At 44.0% G+C, this 25749-nt stretch overlaps 1 protein-coding gene across 5 annotated transcripts; it reads left to right on the forward strand.

Annotated features, from left to right (window-relative positions):
* Nucleotides 1-217: 217 nt before the first annotated feature.
* EIF4EBP2 (eukaryotic translation initiation factor 4E binding protein 2) lies at nt 218-24607 on the forward strand. Of its 5 annotated transcripts, XR_004346130.1 has the most exons (5): nt 218-680; nt 16070-16255; nt 17820-17894; nt 20763-20804; nt 21257-24217. XR_004346130.1 is itself a non-coding variant. In XM_032607748.1 (4 exons), the coding sequence occupies exons 1-3, from the start codon at nt 536-538 to the stop codon at nt 17849-17851; spliced, it is 363 nt and encodes a 120-aa protein (XP_032463639.1). In that variant the 5' UTR covers nt 218-535; the 3' UTR covers nt 17852-17894; nt 20763-24217. The 5 variants fall into 5 exon arrangements, 3 of the variants coding, with proteins under 3 accessions (XP_032463639.1, XP_032463640.1, XP_032463638.1); XM_032607748.1 differs by having other exon boundaries at nt 20763-24217; XM_032607749.1 differs by lacking the exon at nt 20763-20804.
* The last annotated feature ends 1142 nt before the right edge of the window (nt 24608-25749 follow it).

Genomic DNA, 25749 nt, shown 5'->3' on the forward strand with positions numbered 1-25749 from the left:
AACAAACAAACAAACAAAAAACACGCAAGTTTTCCGTGCCCACCGACGGGCAGCTGACAAACACTTGGCGTAGGCTCTGCCCGACTCGCGCCCAGCCCTCAGGGCTTAAGCCCCAGCCCATCAGCAGCCCCGCCTCGTCGCACAGCACCCGCCCCTCGTAACGTCACATCCGGCCGACCAGCTACCCCGAGCTCTCTCTGGCTCCCGCCTTCGCCCGCTTCCGGTCGTCGTCGTCGTCGCCGCTGCTGCCGCTGCTGCTGCTACTGCTGCTACTGCTGCTGCTGAGGCTGCTGGCGGAGGCCGGAGGAACGGGCGGCGGCGGCGGCGGCGGCTGAGAGGGCGGCGGCGGGAGCGGAGCGGGACAAGGGAACGAGAGGAAGCGAGCGAGGAGCGAGCGGAGCGTGCCGAGCCCCGCCCGCTCTTCCGCCCGCCGGAGCAGCCGAAGCAGCCCGGGCCCCCAGCCGCCGCCGCCGCCGCCGCCGCCCGCCCGCCTGCCCACCCGCCCGACCAAGCCCGAGAGCCCGCGTCCAGAGCCATGTCCTCGTCCGCCGGCAACGGCCACCAGCCCAGCCAGAGCCGCGCCATCCCCACCCGCACCGTGCCCATCAGCGACGCCGCGCAGCTACCTCATGACTATTGCACCACGCCCGGGGGGACGCTCTTCTCCACCACGCCGGGAGGTGAGCGCCGGCCGCCCGCGCGGCCCTCACCCGAGCCTGGAGCCGGCTCCCGAGCGCGTCCGCGCCAGCCTCCGCGGTGTCCCCTCAGTTTCCCGCCACGATTCTTTAACTCAGGGCGTGTCCACGCTGGCCGCTCCGGCCACCCCGGCTCCGCCGCAGCCCCACCAAAGCCCCCGTGAGACAGCTTTCGGGAACCTTAACTTCGCGTTCTCTCTCGCCTGCAGCTCGATTCAGTGCGTGCCCACTCTGGGAAGTGGCTCTCCTGTAGCGAAAAAAAGCTCTTGTTCCCGCCTCGTGGCAGGTTTACGCACTCTGCCCAGTTTTCTGCCCCCTCTCCTCCTGCTCCGGGGCAAATTCGTCTACATTTGGCCTTGCACTCACTCGGCATTACCTCTGCCTCTTACATATTGTGTAGTTGTGCACATTGACGCTTGATTTTGGAGCCGTCTCCCGGGCCTTTGTAGAAAGGAAGTTGGGGAGAGTAAGTCGCTCCTGCGACGCTGCGATGACTTGTTTAGCTGCTTTTAGAACACCAGGAGAAGGCTGGAATGCGGAGTTTGGAAGCCTCGCCCAGTGTTATCCTGCTTTGACAGCATTGTTTACTTTGCTGGACCAGGCCCCGCGGGTGGGGGGAGTCCCCAGGCTGGAGGAGGAGTGATAAAATAGTGCTCAAGTAATAGTGTTGAGGGTAGAGCGCTGGCAGCCTTGAGGGTAGAGTTTTGGCGGCGCCGCCTTTGGAGGTAGATCGAAGAGGGCGTTGTCAAGCAGGGCACCCTTGCTGGGGGGCTTGCTTGATCCTGGGGAAGGGGCAATGCAGAGCGGGGTTTATGAACACTGCTTTTCGAAGTACGACCAGAAACTGTTTACAAGGAAGAACACTGGGGTAGAGGTGAAGAGCGTTGAATTAATTGGTCACGGGAAAAGGGAGCTCAAAGGTTGTCTTTCCCCTCACTGGGCTTTTCTCCAGAGGGAGGAGACTGGACTGCGATCTTGAGGGACATTATGAAAGGAATGGTGCTTCATTTTTAACTTCGTGACTTTGCCTTTTGGTGACGGCCTCTGGCTAGAGGGTTGGGACTTTGCTGGCAGCCCCTGCAGTCTGCAAGATTGCTAGCTTCGTTCTTGTGGGCTGGGCTCACCAGTTGTACTACAACCAATCCCCTGCAGTTAGGCCTGGGCGATCCTTTAATCGGTCGCACAATAGCAAGGCGGTAGAGTAAGAAGACCTTGCCAACAGGGGATAAAAATCTAGGAGAGAGCTCTACAGAGGAATCCAGCCAGGCCACTCTAGGAGTGGGGTGGCTGCCTTGGAAGACTTTTAAATGACCCAGGCAGGAGAAGTTCATCAATAAGTGTGGAGAACTGGGCTTAAGGACGTTATAACTTTGCAGAGGAGTGGAGTTTCTAGTGAGGTGGCTTACCTCATTGGAGAAACCTCCCTCCTGACCTGATCTGTTCAAGGCCAGACCCTAAGCATGCTGAAATCTTCTGGCCTTTTAATCGTGAAAGATTTTGGCAGATCAGAATCTGCTCCAGATAGGGTTGTCTTGAACTTGAACTGACAGCTTTTAAGAAATGGATACTGTTTTCCAAGGTGATGGACAGAGATTTATAACTTCTTCCAGAATTCTTTGTGAATTCCGTAATGCCTGTGCTTCCAGCAGTTCAGAACTTATGTCATAGTAGCAACTGCACTCAGATATTATTTCTTTGAGTAAGGAACTAAACTTTTAGCTGTATATTAATCATTATTCCCCTGAGGGAAGAGCCACAGGGACACTCTTTTTGGCATATTTCAGACAGCCAAGCTACAATGCTTTTAAAGTAAGGGCATAGTCTTTAGGCATACTTTAAAGATAGAAGCCTGGGGCTTCCCTGGTGGCACAGTGGTTGAGAGTCCGCCTGCCCATGCAGGGAACATGGATTCGTGCCCAGGTCCGGGAAGATCCCACATGCCACGGAGCGGCTGGGCCCGTGAGCCATGGCCGCTGAGCCTGCACGTCTGGAGCCTGTGCTCTGCAACAGGAGAGGCCACGACAGTGAGAGGCCCGTGTACCACAAAAAAAAAAAAAAAAAAAAAAAAAAAAAGAAGCCTGTCTCATAGTCTGGATTAGTTCCTACAGTGCTTGGAAAGATTCTGCCAGAAATACTGATTCATTTATCCTTCCTCCCTGTGTACATAGACGCTACTTCTTTCTCAAATATCACTGACCCTGTCTCCAGATTCTACACTTCTTTTTAAAATTAATATATTTATTGGCTGTGTTGGGTCTTTGCTGCTGCGGGAAGGCTTTCTCTGGTTGCGGTGAGCAGGGGCTACTCTTCATTGCGGTGGCTTCTCTTGCTGCGGAGCACAGGCTCTAGGCACACGGGCTTCAGTAATTGTGGCGTGTGGGCTCTAGAGCACAGACTAAGTAGTTGTGGCGCACGGGCTTAGCTGCTCCGCAGCATGTGGGACCTTCCTGGATCAGGGCCCGAGCCCGTGTCCCCTGCATTGACAGGCGGATTCTTTTTTTTGCGGTACGCGGGCCTCTCACTGTTGTGGCCTCTCCCGTTGTGGAGCACAGGCTCTGGATGAGCAGGCTCGGCGGCCATGGCTCACGGGTCTAGCTGCTCCGCGGCATGTGGAATCTTCCCGGACCAGGGCACGAACCCGTGTCCCCTGCATCGGCAGGCGGATTCTTAACCAGTGCGCCACCAGGGAAGTCCCAGTTGCTACAGTTTTTAATTTCTGTTTTAAATACTTGTCGTCTTAGCTCATCTGTTATATTGAGCCAATATTTATTGGTAGAGCACATTGTCATCTTTAAATTTTTAACACAAAGACTTACATAATGTGTTTATAAAATATAGCACTGTTGTGATTGAATTTAATCACTATTTTATAGCAATTAACTCAGTGCTGCCTAGATCAGTACTTACTGATTTAGTTTCCCCCCGCTTTGGAAAATTTCCAATTTTCTGATGGTTTGTTCATCTCTTTTGTTACATTTCCCTCTCTCCTCTCATGTAATTTTCCTTCCCTGAACCAGGGTTGTTATTTGGTCACCTCTAGGCACCTGAATTAATCCGGTTAGGTACCTTAAGTGAGTTTTGTGGGTCTAGCAAAGTGCTTTGCACAAAAGGGGACTACAGACAAAAGTAGGAAATGCAGTCTTTGCTCTGAATGGTCTTAAAATCATGGTGGGGGTTAGGGGTGGAAAAGCTTTTTAGTTCTAAAACAAAAACTTTTAAAGAGTCAAGTGCTAACTTATATATTTCAGACTTGAAAACATTTAGAAAAGCGATAGAAGGCTTGTATTGAAAAATCTATTTAGTAGGAAGGAAGGGGATTAGAGTTTTCTGTCTCAAACTTCTGGAAACTTTCTGGAGTGTCATACACAAGTCAGAGCATTCCAGGATAACAGTTGATGTGCTGAATGCCCTAAATGATCAGACTGGGCAAGGACATTCACAGCACAGTGAACTTACCATCTCTCCCCACAGAGGATACAGCTTACCCTTGAAAAGGTTTCTCAAAATTGCATTCCTGTGGTTTGGAAAATGAGAGTTGGATGAAAACATACTTGTATTTCTCATATTTTTAGAAGTGTACATTTTCTCATTATTAAGGAAGAGTAAAATTTTTGAGTAAATTCAAAATGCCCTTGGATTTTATTTTGTTTTGTTTTATCTGCCTGTGGAGGAATGGGGATGAATGACGTTCGTTTCTAACTTTGAGAAGCTGCTTCTGGCCTCAATGAAAGGTAAAGTTACTGTAGTCTCCTTCACTTCTGTGACATTAAGAAGGAACCTAATGCTTTCATTCTGTAACTGAGAGAATTTAAGTAACTTGTTAGTGTCATACAGCTACTTAATGTCAGTGGGTAGTCGCAAATTTACTGTCCTGATACCTAGTCCAGTTTTTTCCTCTCTTGTCTTAAGATGTGTATTTTCCTAGGAAAGGAGGTTTACAAACATTTAAAAAGACTCTTCTACCTCTGGAATGCTAGCTAATGCGATTCTTTTTGTTATCTTATTTTTTTTTAAGTTCTGAACTGTCTCCCTGTGGGAGGGTTGTGCTCTGGGGAGTGAGCAGAAACACAGAGACCTCTTCGAGCCTTTCTTTTTGCCTTTCTTTTCCTGCATAACATCCTCATCAGCTGTGGAAAAGTATGCTGTTGCCATAACAAGAGCACCAGAGGGGAACTAACTATGATGGTCTGAAATCTTGTTCATACTCTGTGCTTCCTCTCTGCCAGCTGGAGAGTTGCTGTGATTGATTGGTTCACTGAAGGCCATTGGAAGGGTCTGGGGATAAAGGAGAAGACAGGAAGAAGGGAAAAGAATCCACTTGGAGTGAGCCATAATAAAGTAAGAGTATTTGGGGGGAGTCCTGAGTGTTAATCTGATTCCTTTCTTGGGAGAAATGAATAGAGCTCTGTGTAGATATGGGGAAGGAAGGCCAGTTTCTCACTGTTATAAAATTTCTAATTCAATGACCTTGGGCTGAGTTTATTCTAGGCCAAAACTTCTGAACCAGCAAGAGTACTTACTTGGCTCTCTCGTTTCAGTTATTAACCAAAGGACTTCATGGTTACATGTGAGAAGTGTGTGAAAAACATGTTGAAAGTTGTCCAATCACTTTGCCTTGTGTTCGAGGAAGATGGCATTTACTTATCTAAGAGTAACAAAAATTAACATGTGTTGTCATTCTGGAGCAGATTTGGCTGTAGTCTCATATTCATCAGCTGCCAAAGCATGTACTAGAAGACGTAGCTCAGTTTTGTGTTGGGTGCATGTTTGCTGATGAGGGACTGAATTCTGAGCCTGGGAAGGCAGCAGCCCTCAGCCGCAAGGCATATAGCAGCGTGCTGTGTGGAGGGGAGTGCCTCTGCCTGCTCCACGTCAGTCACAGCCTGATGAGGGAAGACAGAGCTCGTCCAGGCTGATAGTGCACAACTCCCTTCTGCTCTCCGGAGGCCTGTGTGTGAACCGGGAAGGGTGAAACGTGATGAGTCTGTAAATTGGCACTACCAGTGTTGTTCCCTGGTGCAAAGACCTTGTGAGGACTGGAGTCTTAAAGATGATTTTATGGGAGGGGTCTTGCATGGTTTGGAGACAGTGTAAAGATTTGCAGATCAAGTCCTTTCAATTTTTCGATATTGTCTTGAATAATATTCAGGCTTCATGGATTTGTATGGACAAAAAAATATTTTGGTGTGTGGACATGTCATAACTAATGACTAAGGAATGTCAAGTTTTTTATTTTTATATGGAATCAGCCAAAATAATTTTTGGAACTCAAATAGCTACAGTAGTAAATAATGTAGGAGATGCTTCATTGCCAGTCAGCAGTAAAGTAAAGGCTGTGATAAGGAAAAAAAAAGATTTGCTGATCAGACAAGGTAAAGTTAATGTGGGAAAGCTAGTTCATCTGGTTGGAGAGGAAGAGAGCCTGAGCAGGACAGTAGTTTGTTGGTGAAGGATAGAACTTTTTCTTGGCTCCCAAGTGTTTCGATGAACAAATTAATGTTTAAAAGATTTTTGCGGGACTTCCCAGGTGGCGCAGTGGTTAAGAATCCGCCTGCCAATGCAGGGGACATGGGTTTGAGCCCTGGTCCAGGAAGATCCCACATGCTGCGGAGCATTTAAGCCCGTGCGCCATAACTACTGAACCTGAGCTCTAGAGCCCACGAGCCACAACTACTGAGCCCACGTGCCTAGAGCCCGTGCTCCGCAACAAGAGAAGCCACCACAATGAGAAGCCCGCACACTGCGATGAAGAGTAGCCCCTGCTTGCTGCAGCTAGAGAAAGCCCCTGCGCAGCAATGAAGACACAATGCAGCCAAGAATAAATAAACAAATTTAAAAAAAAAAAAAAAATTTTTGCTTATCTATTTATAATAAAACAAAAGTCAGTTGAAACTTGCTGTCATTCAACTTATTGAATAGGTAAGGCCTAGGCTACCATTTTCAAATTTGTTTATCACAGAACTTTGTTTTGCAAAGATCCCTTAAAACCTGTGTTATAACACCCAGCAGCTATCTATCTGATGTGTGGCTTGTTTTTAAAGGACCTCTTCACCTGATACTCAGGCTACAGTTTGAAGCCAGAAGCTTAGAAATTTATGAGTGTTTATATCTGAATAAATGATCTTTCAGATCCTTAGGACAAAGGCCCCGACAAACTGAAGCTGTTCATTTCATTGAGTAGTTTTTAAAAGTAAAATCCTTAACAAGCAAGGATCAATTAACTGGAAAATACAATTCAATTCTTATAGATTCCTTGGGATTATCTATATACAAGATCACAGTTGCCTGTGCATACAGATAGTTTTACTTCTTTCTTACCAATCTAGGTGCCCCATTTTGTTCTGTTTTTCTTGCCTAGTTGCCCTGGCTAGAACTGGTACCTTTAGTACAGTGTTGAGCAGAAATGGCAAGAGAGTGACAACAGATTCCCTTGACTTGTTCTCAATATTAGGGGAAAACCTCCAGTCTTTCATCGTTAGGTAAGATGGTAGCTGTGGTTTTTCGTAGATGCTCTTTATCAGATTCAGGAGGTTCCCTTTTATTCCTAGTCTGTTGAATGTTTTTATTATGAAAGGGTGTTGGGTTTTGTCAAATGCGTGTGTGTGTGTGTGTGTGTGTGTGTGTGTGTGTATATATATATATATATATATATGTGTTGCATCTATTGGGATGATCATGTGATTTTTGTTTTTTATTCTATTGTTATGATGTATTATGTTAATTATTTTTAGATGTTCAACCAGCCTTGCATTCATGGGATAAGTGCCATTTGGTCATGGAATATAATCCTTTTTATATATGTTGCTGAATTCAGTTTGCTAATGGTTGAGAATTTTTGCATCTATATTCATAAGGGATATTAGTCTGTATTTTTCTTGTGGTATCTTTGTCTGGTTTTAGTATCAGTGTAATACCTCATTCAATTTTAATTTTTTTAGAAATGGCCTGCTGTTTGTAGCAGAAGTGAGGACTGGTGAAGATAGACCATTGCTCTCTAGGTTCTAAGAGGTACCTATCAGAAAGTTTGAGAGGCTTGTGGTTCATTTTAAGATGTCATAATTAATCCTTTGAGCTTGAGAAAGGTGCTCATCTCATTACCAGAGCATGTTTATGTTAGAGCCGGGCTGCTTTTACATTGAAATGAAACCACTCTCTGGTCTGATAAGTTCCTAGAACCATTATGAAGAAGCAGCACTGAAAAAAAGTGACCTAGACCAGTGATCTCCAGTAGGCTTCTTTGCCTCTTATGAACTTTATTGATGAGTTCCTCACTATGAGTAAAAGTAGAAGACATTGATATGTATATATGCATTGTTTTTATTTTTATTTTTTAAGTGCCCAAGAGGAGTGAACTTGGGAGGAAGACAAGAAGTGGGAATGAAAGCCAGGCTTGAATCTGAGTGCTTTCCCCATACCAAAGCAGTGAACGAACCTTCATTAATTATTAGCATTACAGAGGCTGAACCACAACATCTGTGAAATCTAATCCAAAGAATTGATCCAGGATGCAGTCAACAGTCTGGCAGATCCAACCAACATTTTCCTGGAATCAGAGCCAGGCATTTCTTGAGAAAATTTATTTCAAGATGAATGTTCTAGCCCAAACAGACGTGGACATATTTGATGTACTTCATTTTGATAGACTTAAAATCAGTCGGCATTTATTTGAGATTAGTTTGTGGTTTGTATACCACTTTGGACCTGGTGCTAACTAAAAAGGTCATTTGTTTCAGATCACTTTGCAACCAAGACTCAAGAGAGTACCTTGCTTATTTGTGTCGGTCTCCTGGCTCCTGTGTCACTGTGTGATCTTTCTTTGGATGCTAGTTTCTCCATCTGTAAAATGACAGGCTTCCGCCAGATGCTGTCTAAAGCCTCTTCTAGCGCTGGACCTTCTGCATAGGAAGATGGTCATTATCAACTTCCCTTTCAGCCTAGGTTTGTTTTCTGCTATGGCAGTGTCCTACGTGATTGGGCAGGGAGCCATTCTTTGACATTAATATCTTGGAAATCTTTATTGGAGTTAATCTAAGGACCATAAGGATTGGCTTTTCACAAACCTTGGAAGTCTTCCGTTTGCCATAATTATTTAGCCATACTAAGTTATAATATACTCTGGCTCCAATTGTGCCTTTTTTTGATGTAAAAATTGTCCCTCTCATGGTTTTATTAGCATTTTAGGGATTTGATGGTTGTACACAGTAAATGTGGTTTGGCCACCATCAACTTCCCTGGAGGATACTGGGTTAGGCAGCTTTTAGCCTCCTCTGGGTTATCTGGCATAGAGCTTTTAGGAGTCTGTCCTTTCATCCAGAGCCTCCATGAAGAACAGATGTTTAAAACTGTAGTTCATTGAAGAATGTTCTCTAACACAGTCAGTCAAACACAGGCCTTGTTAATCACCCTCTTAAGCTGGAATAATAAAAAGCAAAGAAAACCACTGTATTTGTAAGTCCTTTCTGTATTTTCACTTCTTATTTTCCCTTATTATTGGGGGAGACAGGGGCTTGGGAGGAAAGAGGGAAAGCGGCAGACTACCTTTTTGAGTGTATTGGAAACACTTGCTGCTTGTTCATCTTGTATCTGTTTCTGATCTCTTGGTGGGCCCTTACATGAGGCATAGATGGAGAATGTCAGGAATTTCTAATGGAATACTGAGGTTACTTGCCAAGTGTTTTGTTGTTGATGTTGTTGTTTTCATTTCTAGATTTGAAGGATACCTTCTTCCTCATGGCTTTAGTGTCAGTCTGTTATGTATGTATGTATATTTGCAAATTATTTTTGAGTCATTTTTTTCCCCGATACCTTATAATGGGGTTTGCTTTTTTTTTTTTAACACTTTCTCTTGGTCTTAAAAAAAAAATTTGATGGTGGGGGCTTCTTTAAACAACAAATTTATTCTGTTACATTTCTGGAGGCTAGAAGTCTGAAATCATATATATTTCTTATTGGGAAATACACATAACATAAAATTGACCATTTTAACCATTTTTAAGGTACCGTTCCATGATTAAGTACATTCACATTGTTGCGCAACCATCACCACCATCCATCTCTAGGACTTCTTTCATCTTCCCAAACTGAAACTTCATACCCATTAAACAATAACTCCCCATTACCTGCCCACCTCCGGCCACTGGCAGCCATCGTTCTATGTTCTGTCTCTATGAATTTGACTAGTCCAGGTCCCTCATATTTGTGGGGTCATAAAATATTTGTCTTTTGTGACTGACTTGTTTGACTTAGCAAAATGCCTTCAGTATTCATGCAATCACCCTTTTATTTTTCTTTTACATTTATTTTTTGTAACCATGAAAGTAAAGTTTAAAAGTCATATAGTATTAGGCTAATAACAAAAAGCAGCATTCTCATGCCCCATCTCATCTCCAGTTCCACTCCCCAGAGAAACCATTTTAAACTCTTTCAGCCATTTCTTCTAGCGTTTACCTCTGGATTTCTGAATGACATGATTTAATGCTATTTCTCAGTTTTAGATATTAACAGTTTCCTACTGTGGAAGATGAGGATTTAAATTTAGGTAAATATTAAATAGAGACGTGACGTGACTGACTCTATTGGTTTCCAGCCCAACAGCTGTTCACTCTTTTTCCATGCTACCCCAGATTCCCTCATTTTTTTAAAGTGGTAGCGTGCCAAGTCCCAGAAGATGCACCCTGACTACTCTGTGGCTTCCCCAGTGTCTGGGCTGGCGGGCATCTGACCCAGTTCTGGCCTAAGGATTGTAAGCGGGAAGACCACTAACACTTTTCTGAGAAAGATTTTCCTCTTTGATGGCTAAAGTCCCCTGCGGGAAGCCCTATTTGACCCTACACTCTCCCTTCTTGCCTAGGATATTGTTAGGAGGGTGTAGGTTCATCTCAGCCTTCTTGGAGGGTTTTGTCACCAGCTATTCAAGCTATTCACTTCGGGCAAGTTACTTATTGTTTCTTTTTCTGAAGTGTCTATTTGCATGAGTGGATGCTTAATTCTAATTCTGGAAGCAGCCTTAGTTAAACAGTTTTATGGTCAGGACCCTGCAAAAGTATAGTAACTACTACCCTGTCAGTTAACCATGTTACAGTGGACTTTGTCTAGGTGGTTTTATTTCAGGTTATACAGTTTCTTGGGTGTATATAGCTTAATATATGCATTAATTATCATTTAAACTAAGCTACTTGGTCTTGAAAGAGGCCCTTAGGCGTGAATGACCTTGTTTGTGTACTAACCATCTTCACAAGCATAATTTTGGGCCTTCTTCATTCACCCTCTTGTTCCCTGCCATTTGAAGATCACTAGTTTTTAGATCAAAAGGTAGAGCCTTTTTTTCCTCCTCTCTGTTCTCCATCAAAGGGACTCAGTTTTACTCTCATGTTTTCCTAGGAATGTCAGCATTTAGAAAATGCTGGGTCAGGGTATTAGATTTATCCAAAAAAGTGGTCACCAAGGGATGAAGAATGTTTATAGATATCTAATGTTAACCTAGATCTAAAGATTCCTATTTGTTTTGAAATCCAAACATGAAGACTAAAGTAATATATGCAAGTGTTAAAATCAAAATAGAAAAAGAAAAATTGAACAGAAGCACATAAAATGCAGAAATGCCAAGAGACTACTGCTTTTAACAGTTTCTGTTTATAGTGATTTTATTGGTTATACACTGTTACTGTAAATAATATACGTATACCACAATTTCTTGATTTCTTAACATTGGATGATACTGTTGACTCCCTATTATGAAAATGAGGCATATAGGACACTTTCATTACTTTCTATCCTCTCATTTTCCCTCCTCTCTCCATTTACCAATTTTTGTAGATTGTTTTATCGTTTTGGGTTCTTCTGGGTAGTTACCTTTAAAACTGTAAATACTATAGTTAATTAACTCTTGTGTTTCAATCTGATAGTTTTAACTCTCCACCATATGAGATTATACTATCTACCTGTCCTGCCTCTACTTCCCTGGTAGGTCTGCCTTTCCATTATTTTTTACGATATCAAGGTCTGTAATATTTACATACTCTTCCTTAACTATGATAATTCACTTTTATTATGGTTTGATTGTAAACATTGAAAATCAATAAATAGCATATACGATACTATGAATTTTGTAACTTTTCAATATAAAACCAAGGAGTATGATGATTTTCATAGAAAAGGAAATGGAACACTCACTGGACAGAAAAAGTTTCCACTGTCAATGTCAAATAGATTCTTTTTTTTTAACACTCCATCAATTTATTAAAATCATGCTCAAGTTTAATATTGTGTTATATGCAAGCTATGGATTTTTTTAACCTTCTTTAGGAATTTATGGTTAACTTTTCTCTAGTTAGTTGTGGATGCATTGCATTGGTTGATGTTGAATTGGGCTGACATAAATGTGGCCGGCAGTTGAAATTTGAATTATTGGAAGTTCTTGCTTCAGAAAATGTGTCTATGCATATGTATAAGAGACCCTGAATATTAGGTTTTTAATTGTCTTGGAATTCATATAATTTCACAGTAAACACAATATCTAAAAAAGGAAATATAAAGGGTTTTTTCCCCTGGCATTTTATTCATAGTCAGGTCTTAATGTTTTTCTTTTAATAGTTTTGGTTTTTTGAATGTCAAATGCTTTTCAGTTACACCACAGAATCCTTAGTCACATGTTAATTCCCTTTTTTTTTGCTCTGTATCTGCTACAGTTAATTTTTTCAGCTTGCAGTGATCTAAAATTCAGACACTTAAAATACCGTGGTTTTGTACCCATATTTTCCCTGGCCATATTTAAGAACATTAACAGCATCAGTTAAGATCCTAGTTCTTCAGGGTGTCTTCTCTTCTGAATTGTTTATTTTGTGTACATTTGAAACCAAATGTATCTTAAAAATCCACTAACCTATTAAAACAAGTGAGTTTAGTAAGGCTGAAAGAAACAAGATTAGTATACAAAAACCAATTGTGTTTCTGTATACTTTCAATAAACAATCCAAAAATGAAATAAAATAATTCCATTTATAATAGCATAAAAATGATAAAATACATAGGTATAAATTTAACAAAAAAAGCACAAAACATATACTGTGGAAACTAGATGACATTGTTGAAAGAAAGAAGACCTATATAAATAGACAATCCATGTTCATGAATCGGAAGATTTAATATTGTTAAGATGGCACTACTCCCCAAATTTATCTATATATTCAGCACAATCCCCATCAAAATCCCAGCTGGCTTCTTTGCCGAAGTTGACAGGCTGACTCTAAAACTCATATATGGATCTTTAAGAGACCTAAAATAGCCCAAGCAATCTTGAAAAAGAAAAAGTTAGAAGACTTACACTTCCTGATTTCAGAATTCGTTACAAATCAAGACCGTGTATTACTGCCATAAGGATACACATAGATCAGTGGAAGTCCAGAAATAAACCCTCACAATTACGGCCAATTGATTTTTTTTTAATTAATTAATTTTTGGCTGCATTGGGTCTTCATTGCTGCGCGCGGGCTTTCTCTAGTTGCATCGAGCGGGGGCTACTCTTCGTTGCGGTGCACGGGCTTCTCATTGCGGTGGCTTCTCGTTGTGGAGCACGGGCTCTACGTGCGTGGCTCAGTAGTTGTGGCGCACGGGCTTAATTGCTCCACGGCGTGTGGGGTCTTCCCCGACCAAGGCTCGAACCCGTGTCCCCTGCATTGGCAGGCGGATTCTTAACCGCTGCGCCACCAGGGAACTCCCTACATGAATGTTTATAGCAGCATTATTCAAAGTGGAAACAACCCAGATGTCCATCAACTGGTTAATTGATAAAATGTGATTTATACATACAATGGAATATTATTTGGCAATACAAAGAAATTAAGTACAGTTGATCCTTGAACAACGTGGGGGTTAATCCATGTGTAACCTGTAGTTGGCTCTCTTCCTCCATGGATTCAACCAACACTGACCATATAGTACTGCAATACTTCCTGTTGAAAAACAGTTCAAACTTGCATTGTTCAAGGGTCAACTGTACTGATAAATGCTAAACGTGAATGAATCTTAAAAACCTGCAAGTGAAAGAAGCAGTCATAAATGGACACCTATTGCTTGATTGTATTTTATGAAATGTCTAGAATAGGCAAATCTATAGAGACAGAAAACAGATCAGTGGTTGCCTAGGCTGGAGAGGTTGGCAAAATGTGGGGAGGGACTGCTAAATGTATATGGGTTATCTTGGGGATGATGACAGTGTTCTAAAATAGTTTGTGGTGGGAATTCCCTGGGGGTCCAGTGGTTAGGACCCGGCGCTTTCACTGCTGTGGCCCAGGTTCAATTCCTGGTCGGGGAACTAAGATCCTGAAAGCCTCATGGCACAGCCAAAAAAAAAAAAAAAAGATTGTGGTGATGATTGCACAATTCTATGAATATACTAAAAGCTATTGAATTATACACTTTGAATGAATTGTACATGAATTATATCCCAAAGAAGTTAAAAAATGTATTTTATTGCCCCTGCAAAGTCACAGGAATTCTTCAAAGTTTCTCTTATATCTGACACATTTAGGTAGAATTTCTACTACTTATTTCCTACTTGGTTCAATTATAATTCTTTAATGTTTATGTTGTTGTTAATATAATTTAGAAATAGAAAGCTTGCTTTTATCCTGTGCTTTTTTTTCACCACCTCACCTCAGTTTCCAAGCTTAGTGTACTACAGAAGTGAGAATAATCTTGTTCCGACTTGCAACGTGAATATTAGTAAGAACATCTCAGGGTGAAATCTCACCCTTCTGAAACCTAGCCATGGACAAAAGTGGAGGTGACACAACAAAATCCATCCACTAAAGCTGCTTCCCTTTGTTCATTGGAAAACCATCAGGCGCCTTCCCAGCCTACTTGCTCGTATTTTACATAGTGTTAAAATAAGCAGATCACCAGTTTCCAAACCCAACAGATTAGATGTATCAAGTTAGAATGGGTGTAAAGGGTGTACTGTAGACTGAATTGTGCTCCCCCCCCATTCATATATTGAAGCACTGACCCCCACAATGTGATGATATTTAGAGATAGGGCCTTGGGAAGTAATTAGGTTTAGATGAAGTCCTGAGGGTGGGGCTCTCACAATAGGATTAGTGTCCCAAAAGAGACACCAGAGAGCTTGCTCCCCTCTCCCCCGTGGCAGGACACAATGAGAAAGAACTGTAAGGAAATACATTTCTGTGTAACACACCCAAAATGTGGTATTTGGTTAGAGCAACCAAACTAAGACATGGACAAAAGATGGTTCTTAGCCAAACGGTGAGGGAAGAGACAAGGAAACCATGGTGGAGAGGGCTATAAGCACAACCTGGCTATCTGAATCCTATTCAGTATAAGGAAAATACAGAGCACCAACTGAATAGGCCCTGAGACTTCCTATGTCACAACATAGTATAATAAATGAGTTTCATAATAATCAACCGGATTCATCAAGAAAGGGTTGGTGGGCTTCCCTGGTGGCGCAGTGGTTGAGAGTCCGCCTGCCGATGCAGGGGACACGGGTTCGTGCCCCAGTCCGGGAAGATCCCACGTGCCGCGGAGCGGCTGGGCCCGTGAGCCATGGCCGCTGAGCCTGCGTGTCCGGAGCCTGTGCTCCGCAATGGGAGAGGCCACAACAGTGAGAGGCCCGCGTACAGCAAAAAAAAAAAAAAAAAAGAAAGGGTTGGTTTTCTGTTTAAGGTGGTAAAAAGTTTTAAAATCTGTATTAGAAAAATTTCCATCCAAAATAGTTCAAGTTACTCATTTTTCGAAAATTGAACTAAGTTTTCTACTCTCCAGAATGATTCATTCCTCATAATTTCAGCTACCTTTTTGTTTGTTTTCTTTTGGCTGCATTGGGTCTTCGTTGCTGCATGCAGGCTTTACTCTAGTTGTGGCGAGCAGGGGCTACTCTTCATTGTGGTGCACGCGCTTCTCATTTGTGGTGGCTTCTCTTGTTGCAGAGCATGGGCTCTAGGTGTGCGGGCTTCAGTAGTGGCACGTGGGCTCAGTAGTTGCGGCACACGGGTCCTAGAGTAATCGGGCTTCAGTAGTTGCAGCGCATAGGCTCAGCAGTTGTGGCTCACAGGTTCTAGAGCGCAGGCTCAGTATGTGGTGCACAGGCTTAGTTGCTCCATGGCATGTGGGATCTTCCTGGACCTGGGATCGAACCTGTGTCCCCTGCATTGGCAGGCAGATTCTTTTTTTTTTTTTTTTTTGCAGGCAGATTCTTAACCAGTGCACCACCAGGGAAGTCCTGCCTTTTTGAATTGTTACTAAGTTCTTATTTTTCAAAGCAAGGAAAGTGAAGGTAAATTTCTACTTTCCTTGTCCTAAAATTGTATTTGAAACAGGATACAAAACTTCTGTCTTCTTTAAACCCTGTTTTCCAGGAACTCGAATCATTTATGATCGAAAGTTTCTGTTGGATCGTCGCAACTCTCCCATGGCTCAGACCCCGCCCTGCCATCTGCCCAATATCCCAGGAGTCACCAGCCCCGGCACCTTAATTGAAGACTCCAAAATAGAAGTAAACAATTTGAACAACTTGAACAATCATGACAGGAAGCATGCAGTTGGTAAGAGAATGCTGGTATTAGGGACCAAGAGGGTAGCCCTGGGATTCGAATGTCAGTCTGCTGTGGGTTGAAAAAATGTTGATGCTTCACTTATAACTAATATTCAGTCATAGGTCTCTAAGGTTCCCCGCACTCCCCTCACCAAGGCTTATTGAATTGTTCTGAAAACCCTGAGTTCTAAACCATAACCAAATCTAATCTAGGTGGGGGTTGGGGGGTGAGGAAGAATCCAAAATCAGGGAATGGTAAATCCCAAAGAGGACTCCTTGAACCTGGGCTTTGTTGGACTAAGGGTAACACACACACAGAGAAACAAAACAATTTAATAGCTCCCATTTCCATCACCCTCAAGAAACAGAACTTGCTTCTTACAAGAAGAACGTCATTTTTGTGGTGTAGGGCAGCGGTCCCCAACCTTTTTGGCACCAGGGACCAGTTTTGTGGAAGATGATTTTTCCATGGACTGGGGGGTGGGGGGATGGTTTTGGGACGACTCAAGCGCATTACATTTATTGTGCGCTTTATTTCTATTATTATTACACTGTAATATGTAATGAAATAATTATACAGCTCAATCATAATGCAGAATCAGTGGGAGCTTGTTTTCACTTGCCCCTCACTGATAGGGTTTTGATATGTGTCTGCAAGCAGTTGATTTATTATGGTCTCTGTGCAGTCAGACCTCTCTGCTAATGATAATCTGTATTTGCAGCCGCTCCCCAGAGCTAGCATCACCGCCTCAGCTCCACCTCAGATCTTCAGGCATTAGATTCTCATAAGGAGCGCGCAACCTAGATCCCTCGCGTGCGCAGTTCACAGTAGGGTTCACACTCCTGTGAGAATCTAATGCTGCAGCTGATCTGACAGGAGGCAGAGCTCAGGCGGTAATGCGAGCAATGGGGAGCGGCTGTAAATAGAGATGAAGCTTCGCTCACTTGCCCACAGTACCAGTCCGTGGCTGGGGGGTTGGGGACCCCTGGTGTAGGGAAAAGCAGTATGGTTTTTCACCCCGTTTTCCAGGACTGCCTATAATATTTCAGTAAATACTCCCCCATACTCACACACACACGTTTCTTAATGAGTCCTCTCTGTGTCTGTGGAAATGGCCAGCTCCTGAAGTACACCTTGGATTGCACTCCATGACCCTTTTACACGAGCCAGCATTCTGCCTCCTCAAATTCCAAATGAGTTTTTAATGGACAAAGTGTCGATTCAGAGCAAGGCCAAAGTTCAGAGCCTCCAGAAGAATGTGCTGACTTGATAGATGGCCAGGTGCTCCCCAGGAGCTCCCGTTTGGTCAACCTCTGGACAAAGGGACACTCAGAAAGTTTTCACTTGTATCCTTTCCCCCAGTTGCTCCTCCCTGTGGGTGATTTGACTGCCATTCTTGTTTTTCCCCCAGATTAAAAAGACTAGCCAAAGCAAAGCAGAATAGTTGTTTCAAGGCTGCAGGGAATGGGACAGTTTGAATTCCTTTTTGACCTTTGTGCAAAGGGAATAATAGTTAAAACTGTTTTTCTTTACCTCTTCATGCTTAACTTTTCCTGTTCTTCATTCTAACCAGGAGATGATGCTCAGTTTGAGATGGACATCTGACTGTCCTGCGAGGATCAGAAGAAAAGCGGCAACACTGAGACATGTGTGTACCTGATTTGGCCAATAGGATCAACAATGCAGAGACAGAAGAGGCAGTACCAGCAATCCCTGCTGCAGTCTCCTGCTCCCCTGCTCCTTTTCCGGGTGCCAAAGGATGCAAAGATGAGCTGCATCTGACCATTTCTTCTCCCTATTTCCTGTTCCCCTTCCCAGTTAGACAGATTGAAGGCCCTTGGCATATTTCTGTAGAACTAAGCAGCCCACAGAGGAAAACAGTTAACCTCTGGTTCCCCCTTCCCCCCATTTTTTTTTTTAATCCCAAATCAAATATCAACCTACCAATAATTGGCTGGCTGGGAAGTCTGGGGAAGTGATATGGAGGTTTGATAGGTTTAGCATCATTCCTGTTCTTACCCTCTGTCTCTCCCCCCTGTCTTGCTCATGTTTCAGTGCTGCAAAAGTCTGAGTTTGGGGTCTTGAAAACCCTTGGATGGAAATAGTAAACAGGAAGAGAGCTGCTTTCTCTTTTACCTTGAGGTGTTTGTCCTTGGGGACAGAACGCTGTTTGTACATCTCTGGTAGCATTACCCTGGGGCACTGTTTTGAGGTCCACTTCCCCTCCTTCCTCTGGGAGGAATGTCTTCTGTCTTTAGCATTATAGTTCATCTTCCCATTCGTTTACTTATCACAATTGTGCAAACATTTCTTAAGTCTACATCAGAAGAGGGTCTTCGGTCACCAGTTGTTCTTTCTCCTCCCCTTCTCCCACCCCTCCCTGCTTGCATCTTGCTGCTTGCAATCCTTTTGTACTCTGAGCTATCCACGTGATTTCTCCTGCTCCCAGAGCAGGTCCCGGAGGCTCTTTGGATAAGGCCCGATGTATTGGGTTGACCAAAAAGTTCGTTCTGGTTTTTCCATAAGATGTTACAGAAAAACCAGAACGAACTTTTTGGCCAACCCAGTAGTCCTCTGCAGGATGATACCCAGGAATGACGTCGGAAGACATGGAACTGTTTGAGTACCCAGGCTCAGTAGTCCTTGTTTTTCAGTCCAGTGAGCATTGTGCTACTTGTTGTCTGGGATTTTTGAGTTTGAAGTTGACTTTCAGAAACGCTCTTAGAAAAGAGCTGAACTTCTTTCCTCTGTGGACCTGCTTTGTTTGGCTGCTGAGGTAGATAAGCACGGGCTTAAAAATGCGTTCCTTCTGCTTTTCTACCTTTCCCATGGTACTCTGAATTTCCCCGTCTTTCACTCCCTCCCTCCCTCCTTCCTTCCTTCCCTCCCTTATCTCTGCCAGGCCATTTTTCAAATGTACATCCGGGATACCTCAAGTGTTGGTATCTGATAATATCTGTCACTCCTCTTAACTGAGGAGTGACCTTTTATTTTTAAGATGAGTACAAACCTATTTTTAGATATGTTTTCAGTACAATTTTGAACAGCAACTTTTTAATTACACATCTTCCAGTGTTAGGAGGGTGAGGATTGTCCGTAGGCGAGTCTGCTGTTCCACGTCACCATCCCTCGTCTTCCCTAGTCCCTTACGAGCTCTCTCCTTCTCGCTCTAGTTTTGGGTGTGCATGTTTGGAGTTTGTAAGTGGGTGGATTGTGAAACTGGACCCTTCTGCCTTCCCTGGGTTGTTCATGGAAACCTTATTCTTTTCCCTTACCCTTTGCTGCTTCATTCCCCATCCCGTGGTCCTGACTATTGACTGGCCCAGTAATCCTGGGAGAGTGACTCCCCTCATAGAAAGACAAGTAAAATAGCCACTGGTGTCCCGGGAATTTCTGGTTGGATTTGGTGCCCTGAACCCTCTTATTAAGAGATCAGATCCCAGGGTGAGAGTAACAGGCCAGTTGGCTAAGATAGAAAGCTGTTTTTCTTTTGAACTATGAAGAGACCCTGTTTGCGAATACATTTTAGACAGAAAGAAGGAAGGGTGTCTGAGGAACTTTGTTCTGTTTTCTGCTACAAAATGTGAAGAGTTCAAAAAGTGAAACCTTTTGTGATGGTTGATGTCTCTCAGGAATAAGCTGGATCTCCAAAGTCTTGGAGATGCTTTCAGTCTCAAAAATTGATGAATGGAAAAGTATTTTTTGTTTGCTTTTTAATGTATCTCTGTTTTGATTTTAATTAAACTCCAAATTTCACTTTACATACTCTTGGAACAACTTAAGGTGCATTGGTAATTTGCATGAGAAGCTTGCTCAGGACCTCATTGTCCCCTGGGAGCTTGATTCTTTGGGAGTGACGCTTTCATCCTCCTCAGGGCCCAGCCTGGGCATCCTCTGGAATCTGACTCCACTACAGCGAGTAGTCGGGCTGTCAGCAGAAGCACGCGCCCTTGTTTGCTCTTTACTGCTGCACATGAAAACTCGGCTTCCTCACTGAGAGACGGGGAGTGAATTTAAAACATGCCAGCTTGAGTAGTCTTAAGATGCCATGTTCCCCTTTTTTGCTCTCTTGAGGAATTGCTGCGTGTGGCCCCCTAATCAGAGGCCATATTTCTAGTACTTCTTGGGAGTGTCAGCTGTATAATGTAGCAGCTTCCCAATCCTTTAGCCATCTCTGTAACGACCTCCATACTGCTTGGTGCAATTCCTTCCTGGAGGCCACTGCCACTAGAGATACTTTGGCCTCCATAAATTGGCATTTCAAAGATAATTTCACAAGGCAATAGATGAACTTCCAACAGATGACACCTTTGTGCCATGCCTCATAGAATCATTTTCAGGGCAAGCCAGAATCCAGTAGGTAGTTTACTCCTGTATGTTTGGAAGGAATCTCACAGTTGAAGCCCTAAATGAATAATCCCTCTGGGGTTTTTCCTGGAAAGGGAACCTCCTTAGGGTAGCATTTGAGTTAGGCGGTTCTTAAAATCTTATTGATTATTTGTACTTTTCTTCTTAGGAGAAAACCATGTTTCTGTACTTCTGGGGACAATCCATGTCGGTGAGAAATGACCTTGTCCAAATTCCAGCAGGAGACATGCATTGTCATGATTCTACCTCCTTCGTAGTGTGGTGCATTAAGTTCACCACTTCCTCATATTCTGTTGAAATAGCTATTGTGTTCTCAAGACCACAGTGTAGAGAAGCTGGCTTCTAGCTATTAGGCTTCCAAGCCAAGAATTTTGTCCCTCCATCTGCGTTAGTTATCTATTGCTGTTTAACACATTACCCCAAAACTTAACATCTTAAAAGAGGAAACATTATCTGTCAGTTTCTGTGGTTGGGACCTGGGAAGCAGCTTCACATGATGGGTCTGGCACAGGGTCATAGGAAGTTGCACTCAAGATGTTAGTGGGGTCTGCAGTCACCCGGGGCTTGAGAATCCACTTCTGAGCTTTCTTTGTGGCTGTTGGCAAAATGCCTCAGTGTCTTTCTGTGTGGATCTCTTTTTAGGGCAGCATGAGTGTCCTCACAGCATGGCAGCTGGCTCCCCCTGAGCAAGTGATCCCAGAGAAAGAGGGCAAGGAGGAATCTGCAGTGCCTTTTATGACAGTCTCCGAAAGCACACGTCATCACGCCTTCCTATTCCGTTCCTTAGAAGCAAGCCACTAAGCCAGCCTACACTCAAGGGGAGGGGAGTTACACCCCACCTACTGCATGGAGCGGTATCAAAGAATTTTGGGTGTACTTTAAAACCACCTCGCCCCCAATAGAGAATGAAACCAGGTCAACAAGAGGGGGTAGGTTTAAAGTAGATGATATACTGAGAGAGGTGTTGTTACTGAAAACAGTTCTCTTAAGATGTGCATCGACAAACAGATGAAAAACGGATTCTCTCCCCATGGCTACTGCCAGTTTTAAGAGGGGAGGCAAGAAATGGCAATTCCCAGGAGAATGTATCTATACATTTGCCTGGTGTATACTACCAGCAGCCCAAGGTTGCTTCTTTGTAAGTCCTTGGCTTGGTATCTAAGACTCAATACTGCTTGCTTGGTATCTCCTTTAGCCAGGAATTGACAAAGGGAATTGGATCCTTCTATTTGAGCCACTCAAATGGACTTAATTGGAGTCAGGGCTGTTAAGCAAAGGGAGCAAACTTGAATTACATTTTGGGTTACTGGGCTGAGGAAAATTAACCGTTCCGATTCAGGGTGTCATAGCTGAGAGCATCCGGAAGCCAGGTCCCCACCAGAGTCGATGCTTGGCACCTGCTGTCACAAACTGCACCAGCTGAAGCAGACTTGAGCCAGGTCTCTCACTCAAGAAGCCACTTCTCAATAAGTAGGGAACATCTGGGAATTAGAAATGTCTGTCTGTGCTTTATTGTTCTTTAAATCCACTGCTGGTTAACTCTGCGTGCCCACCTCATCCTGGGCTTCCTGATGGAAACGGGTTCTTAAAGAGAACCAGTGCTGTCTTCACCCTGAAGAAAAACTTAGATGAAGCTTGTCAGTTCAACACGTGTTTAGTGAATGTCTGCTATGTGTTTCTGGCACCTGTGCCAAGTTTTTAGAGATTTCAGGCATCTTAAGGATGCAAATTCCTGTTTGGATTTATGCTCCAACTCTTCCCAGCATTTTGTCTATAGCCCTGCTTGCTTTAGAGTGTGCTTGAATAAAAAGGCATTGCTGCTGAGGCAGCTATTAAAAAAAGAAAGAAAAAGGTACTTCTTCCAGAATTAACGAACTCATCTTTAAAGCACCTTCAAATGAATTTTTTTCCGTCTGATTTTGAGGTGGAGTCAAAATAGGTGGTCTTTTATTTTTGCTGTTTGGGTTACCAGCTCTTTGGGTCTGTCAGACCTTAGGGGTATCATGTATCTTGGCTGCTTGAAGCCTGGGCCCTCAGCCCTTTACATTCCCCTCCAGAAGGGAGGCCCGGTGCTTTTCTCTCTGGGTCAAAACTTCCCCTTATCATGTTTCTGGACTACATGATAAGGGGAGCTATTTATTAATCTGCGAAACCCAATCACTTAGCTGCCCATGATATCTAGGAGGGGGTAGTATTTGTTTTAAAGAAGCGTTGTCAAAAAAAACAAAAAAGAAGCGTTGTTTCCTTGGGAGGGCAATTTCTGTCTGGACTTTGAAGGGGGCGTAGTTACCACACATTACTATCCCCACCGCCGCCACTTCTTTACCTCTCTCCCAGCTTTTGATAAAAGATGACATCAGATCTTGAGGCAGTCGGGTCACAATTCTTTAGAATGCTTATACCCCAGGGGCGTTTCCTGTTCTAGTCATGTTTTTCCAGTTGAGTATTGGCGTTTCCCTGAGGCTTGCTCACGGACATGTCTGATTGAAGACTAAGGATGGTTGATACAGTCATTACTGTCACCTTTCCCACCCTCTGTAATTTACATTTCTTTCTCTGGGCTGGTCCTGGAAGTTGACACCTTTTGGCAAAGCTTAGATTTAGGAGAAGTATTTCAAGTCCCTGTTCAGATGATCTGTGGTTTCTCTTTGCTTCCTCTGCCTGCAGCCCTGGCAGACCATACTGTCTCGATCCCCAATGGAAAATAGTACTGAGATGAAACACATTCCTGGGGTATTTAAACTCTCTCTCTGCCACCTTTGTAAGAGTGGGAGGCTGGCAGAGAGATGCTGCAGTGCTTGAGAATCATTTGGCCCCGTTGAAATTTCCAAAGGGAGCTCTTGCCGGTGCTTAAACCCCAAATTCCTGAACACCTGAGATTGCATGAATCTAGCACAGAATATCCATTCTTGCCCCAATGTACCCCCTTCGTCTCCATCTTAATCTTTAAAACAAAACAAAAAACCCAAGCCCAGGCCAAGGGTCATTTTTACTTGAAACCAGGAGAGTGGGGGAGTAACACGAGAGATGAGGGGCAAGCTGTGTGGTGAGGCATCCTGCTCCTGGTGTGTGTTCCAATCACTGAGGACTGTGAGCCAGTGCCTTTCCTTCGCCTGGAGATGGAGCCCATCTCTTGCCACCTGGGTGAGGAGACCCTCTGCTACCCAGTGGCGAACCTTAAAGAGGGTGTCTTGGAGAGCCCAGAGGACACTCACATTTTTCGGGTGTCCATTTTAAGCATCTTTAAAATGTTTTATATATATTAAAAAAAAAATGTTCTTCCCTGTCGTTGTGCCACCAGTGGCCCAGTTCCATCCATTCTGAATGGAAACACAGAGACTGCCAGTACTTTCCTTGGTCTTCCCTTCGTCTCCCTTAATGTGGGTATCCCCTTACCCGGCCTGTCCATTTCACTGTCGTGGATGGAGAACAGAGGGCACCACGCAGTCCTGAGGCAGTCCTGTGTGACTCCGTGATCAGGTTTTTGTTTCTTGTTTTTCTAACTGTCCTTCCAAACCAGCAAGTGTTTGGAAATTAGGGGGAAAGTTAAATTCTCACCAACGGTTGCTGTTACACTTGAATCAATAAAGATCTTGAGTATCACCTTGGTGTTCTTAATTTTTTTTTTTTTTTTTTTAAATTTCAGGTGAAATCCTGTTGACACATTTTGGGCATCTTGCCTGGTGAGGAAGATGGGCAAAGGCAGTTGGCCACTTCATGTGTCAGTTCCTCTCAACATTTACGGAGCACTTTGTCCATCTGGCCCTGTATGTGCCAGGAGGTGATGTGTCCCTTCCCTAAGGAGCTTGGAGGTGAACACGTACATTCTGGGGCTGGATGCGCCCAAGAAGGCCCTTCTTTAGGTACCAGCCTGGAGGAAGCCCAGACAACAGCTTTCCTGACGAGGGCTGCCTCTGCCCCTCAGGAGCACTTGTTAGAAATCCATCATATCTGATGTCTGAAAATAAACTAGACTCTGCTGTGTGAGCATCACATTCCTTGCTATTATTAATCCAGTGAGGCTCACATATTAGTATTGAGAGCAAGAATCCTGTCCTTTCCAGAATCCTGTGGACCATGTAAACAGGTCCACAGAACAAAACAGCGTAGAGGTTTAGAGCACAGGCTTTGGAGTGAGACAGGCTTGAATTCCTTCTGTACCACTTAGTAGCAGCCACATTCTCTCCGACAGGATTCCCAGTCTCTGTAACCTTTGGTGTCCTTCTCTAAAATAGGGTTAAGAAGTAGGTCTTACCTGGGTGACTGTGGGCTCAGGTGGGATCATGACAAGCACTTAGCCCAGTGGCTGGTATGTCAAGAGCTCAGTGACAGCTCAGTTGGTGTGACCAGTAGAGGTGGGTCAACTGGGTCTGCTCTTCCCCAGAATGTGCAAGTTTGGGAGTGGAGCAGGCTTGTGTGACCCCTAGAAGGATGAAATAATCTCTTCAAGGGAAGATAATCTTGAAAGCCATTTCATATATCCTTTACTTTGCCCCAAAGGCAAATAGGGTATCAACTTGAAAGGCAATTTAGGATAGAGGGATAAGGCTTTTACTGCTAGTAAAAGGGGAGACTACATGACGGAGATTAACCCGACTGTGTTGCTGTGTGAGTCACAGCTGCTTCCCAGTTTCTGCTTTTATCTTTTCTCTACTCCTCCCTGTACCAGGCCCGCCCACTTCCCCAGCCAAGGGGAGTAATGCATCCAGTTTCCCCCAATCGGCTACTGACTTGGCACTGCTACAGGAACAGCGGAAGGAGACCTTTGCCTTCAGAGCAAGTTAAAATACCTCTGACTGAAAGCCCCTTCCTGGCCCTCAGGGTAGGGCAGGACTCAGTTCCCGTAGGCAGCATTTCCTCAGACTTAACAAAGCCTGCACTAGGAGGTAGGTTCCAGAGCACGGAGCTGTGTTGTAGGCTCAGCCGCAAATACCTCTGGCCAGGCAGCAGAAGGCCCCTGCCGCTGACACACTGCACAGTGAGCTTTTAGCAGGGGTCAGCAAAACGTCCTTTCACTCCTTTGTGCCTGTGTCTTCTGCTTGATATGAGGTGGTGTCCTGTCATCAGTGGGGTTTGTCCTGTGAGTTGGTAGAGCTGCTAACTGTAAACACTCCCACAAGCTATAGCCACAAATA

The sequence above is a fragment of the Phocoena sinus genome, chromosome 16 (genome assembly GCF_008692025.1).
Source record: "Phocoena sinus isolate mPhoSin1 chromosome 16, mPhoSin1.pri, whole genome shotgun sequence".
Lineage (NCBI taxonomy): Eukaryota > Metazoa > Chordata > Mammalia > Artiodactyla > Phocoenidae > Phocoena > Phocoena sinus.

Excerpts from the sequence above, each read along its gene's own strand:
- EIF4EBP2 (XM_032607748.1), top strand. The coding sequence starts at position 536 with ATGTCCTCGTCCGCCGGCAACGGCCACCAGCCCAGCCAGAGCCGCGCC. Across the intron at positions 681-16,069 it reads CTTCTCCACCACGCCGGGAG|GAACTCGAATCATTTATGAT; the intron begins GTGAGCGCCGGC and ends CCTGTTTTCCAG. Across the intron at positions 16,256-17,819 it reads TGACAGGAAGCATGCAGTTG|GAGATGATGCTCAGTTTGAG; the intron begins GTAAGAGAATGC and ends CATTCTAACCAG.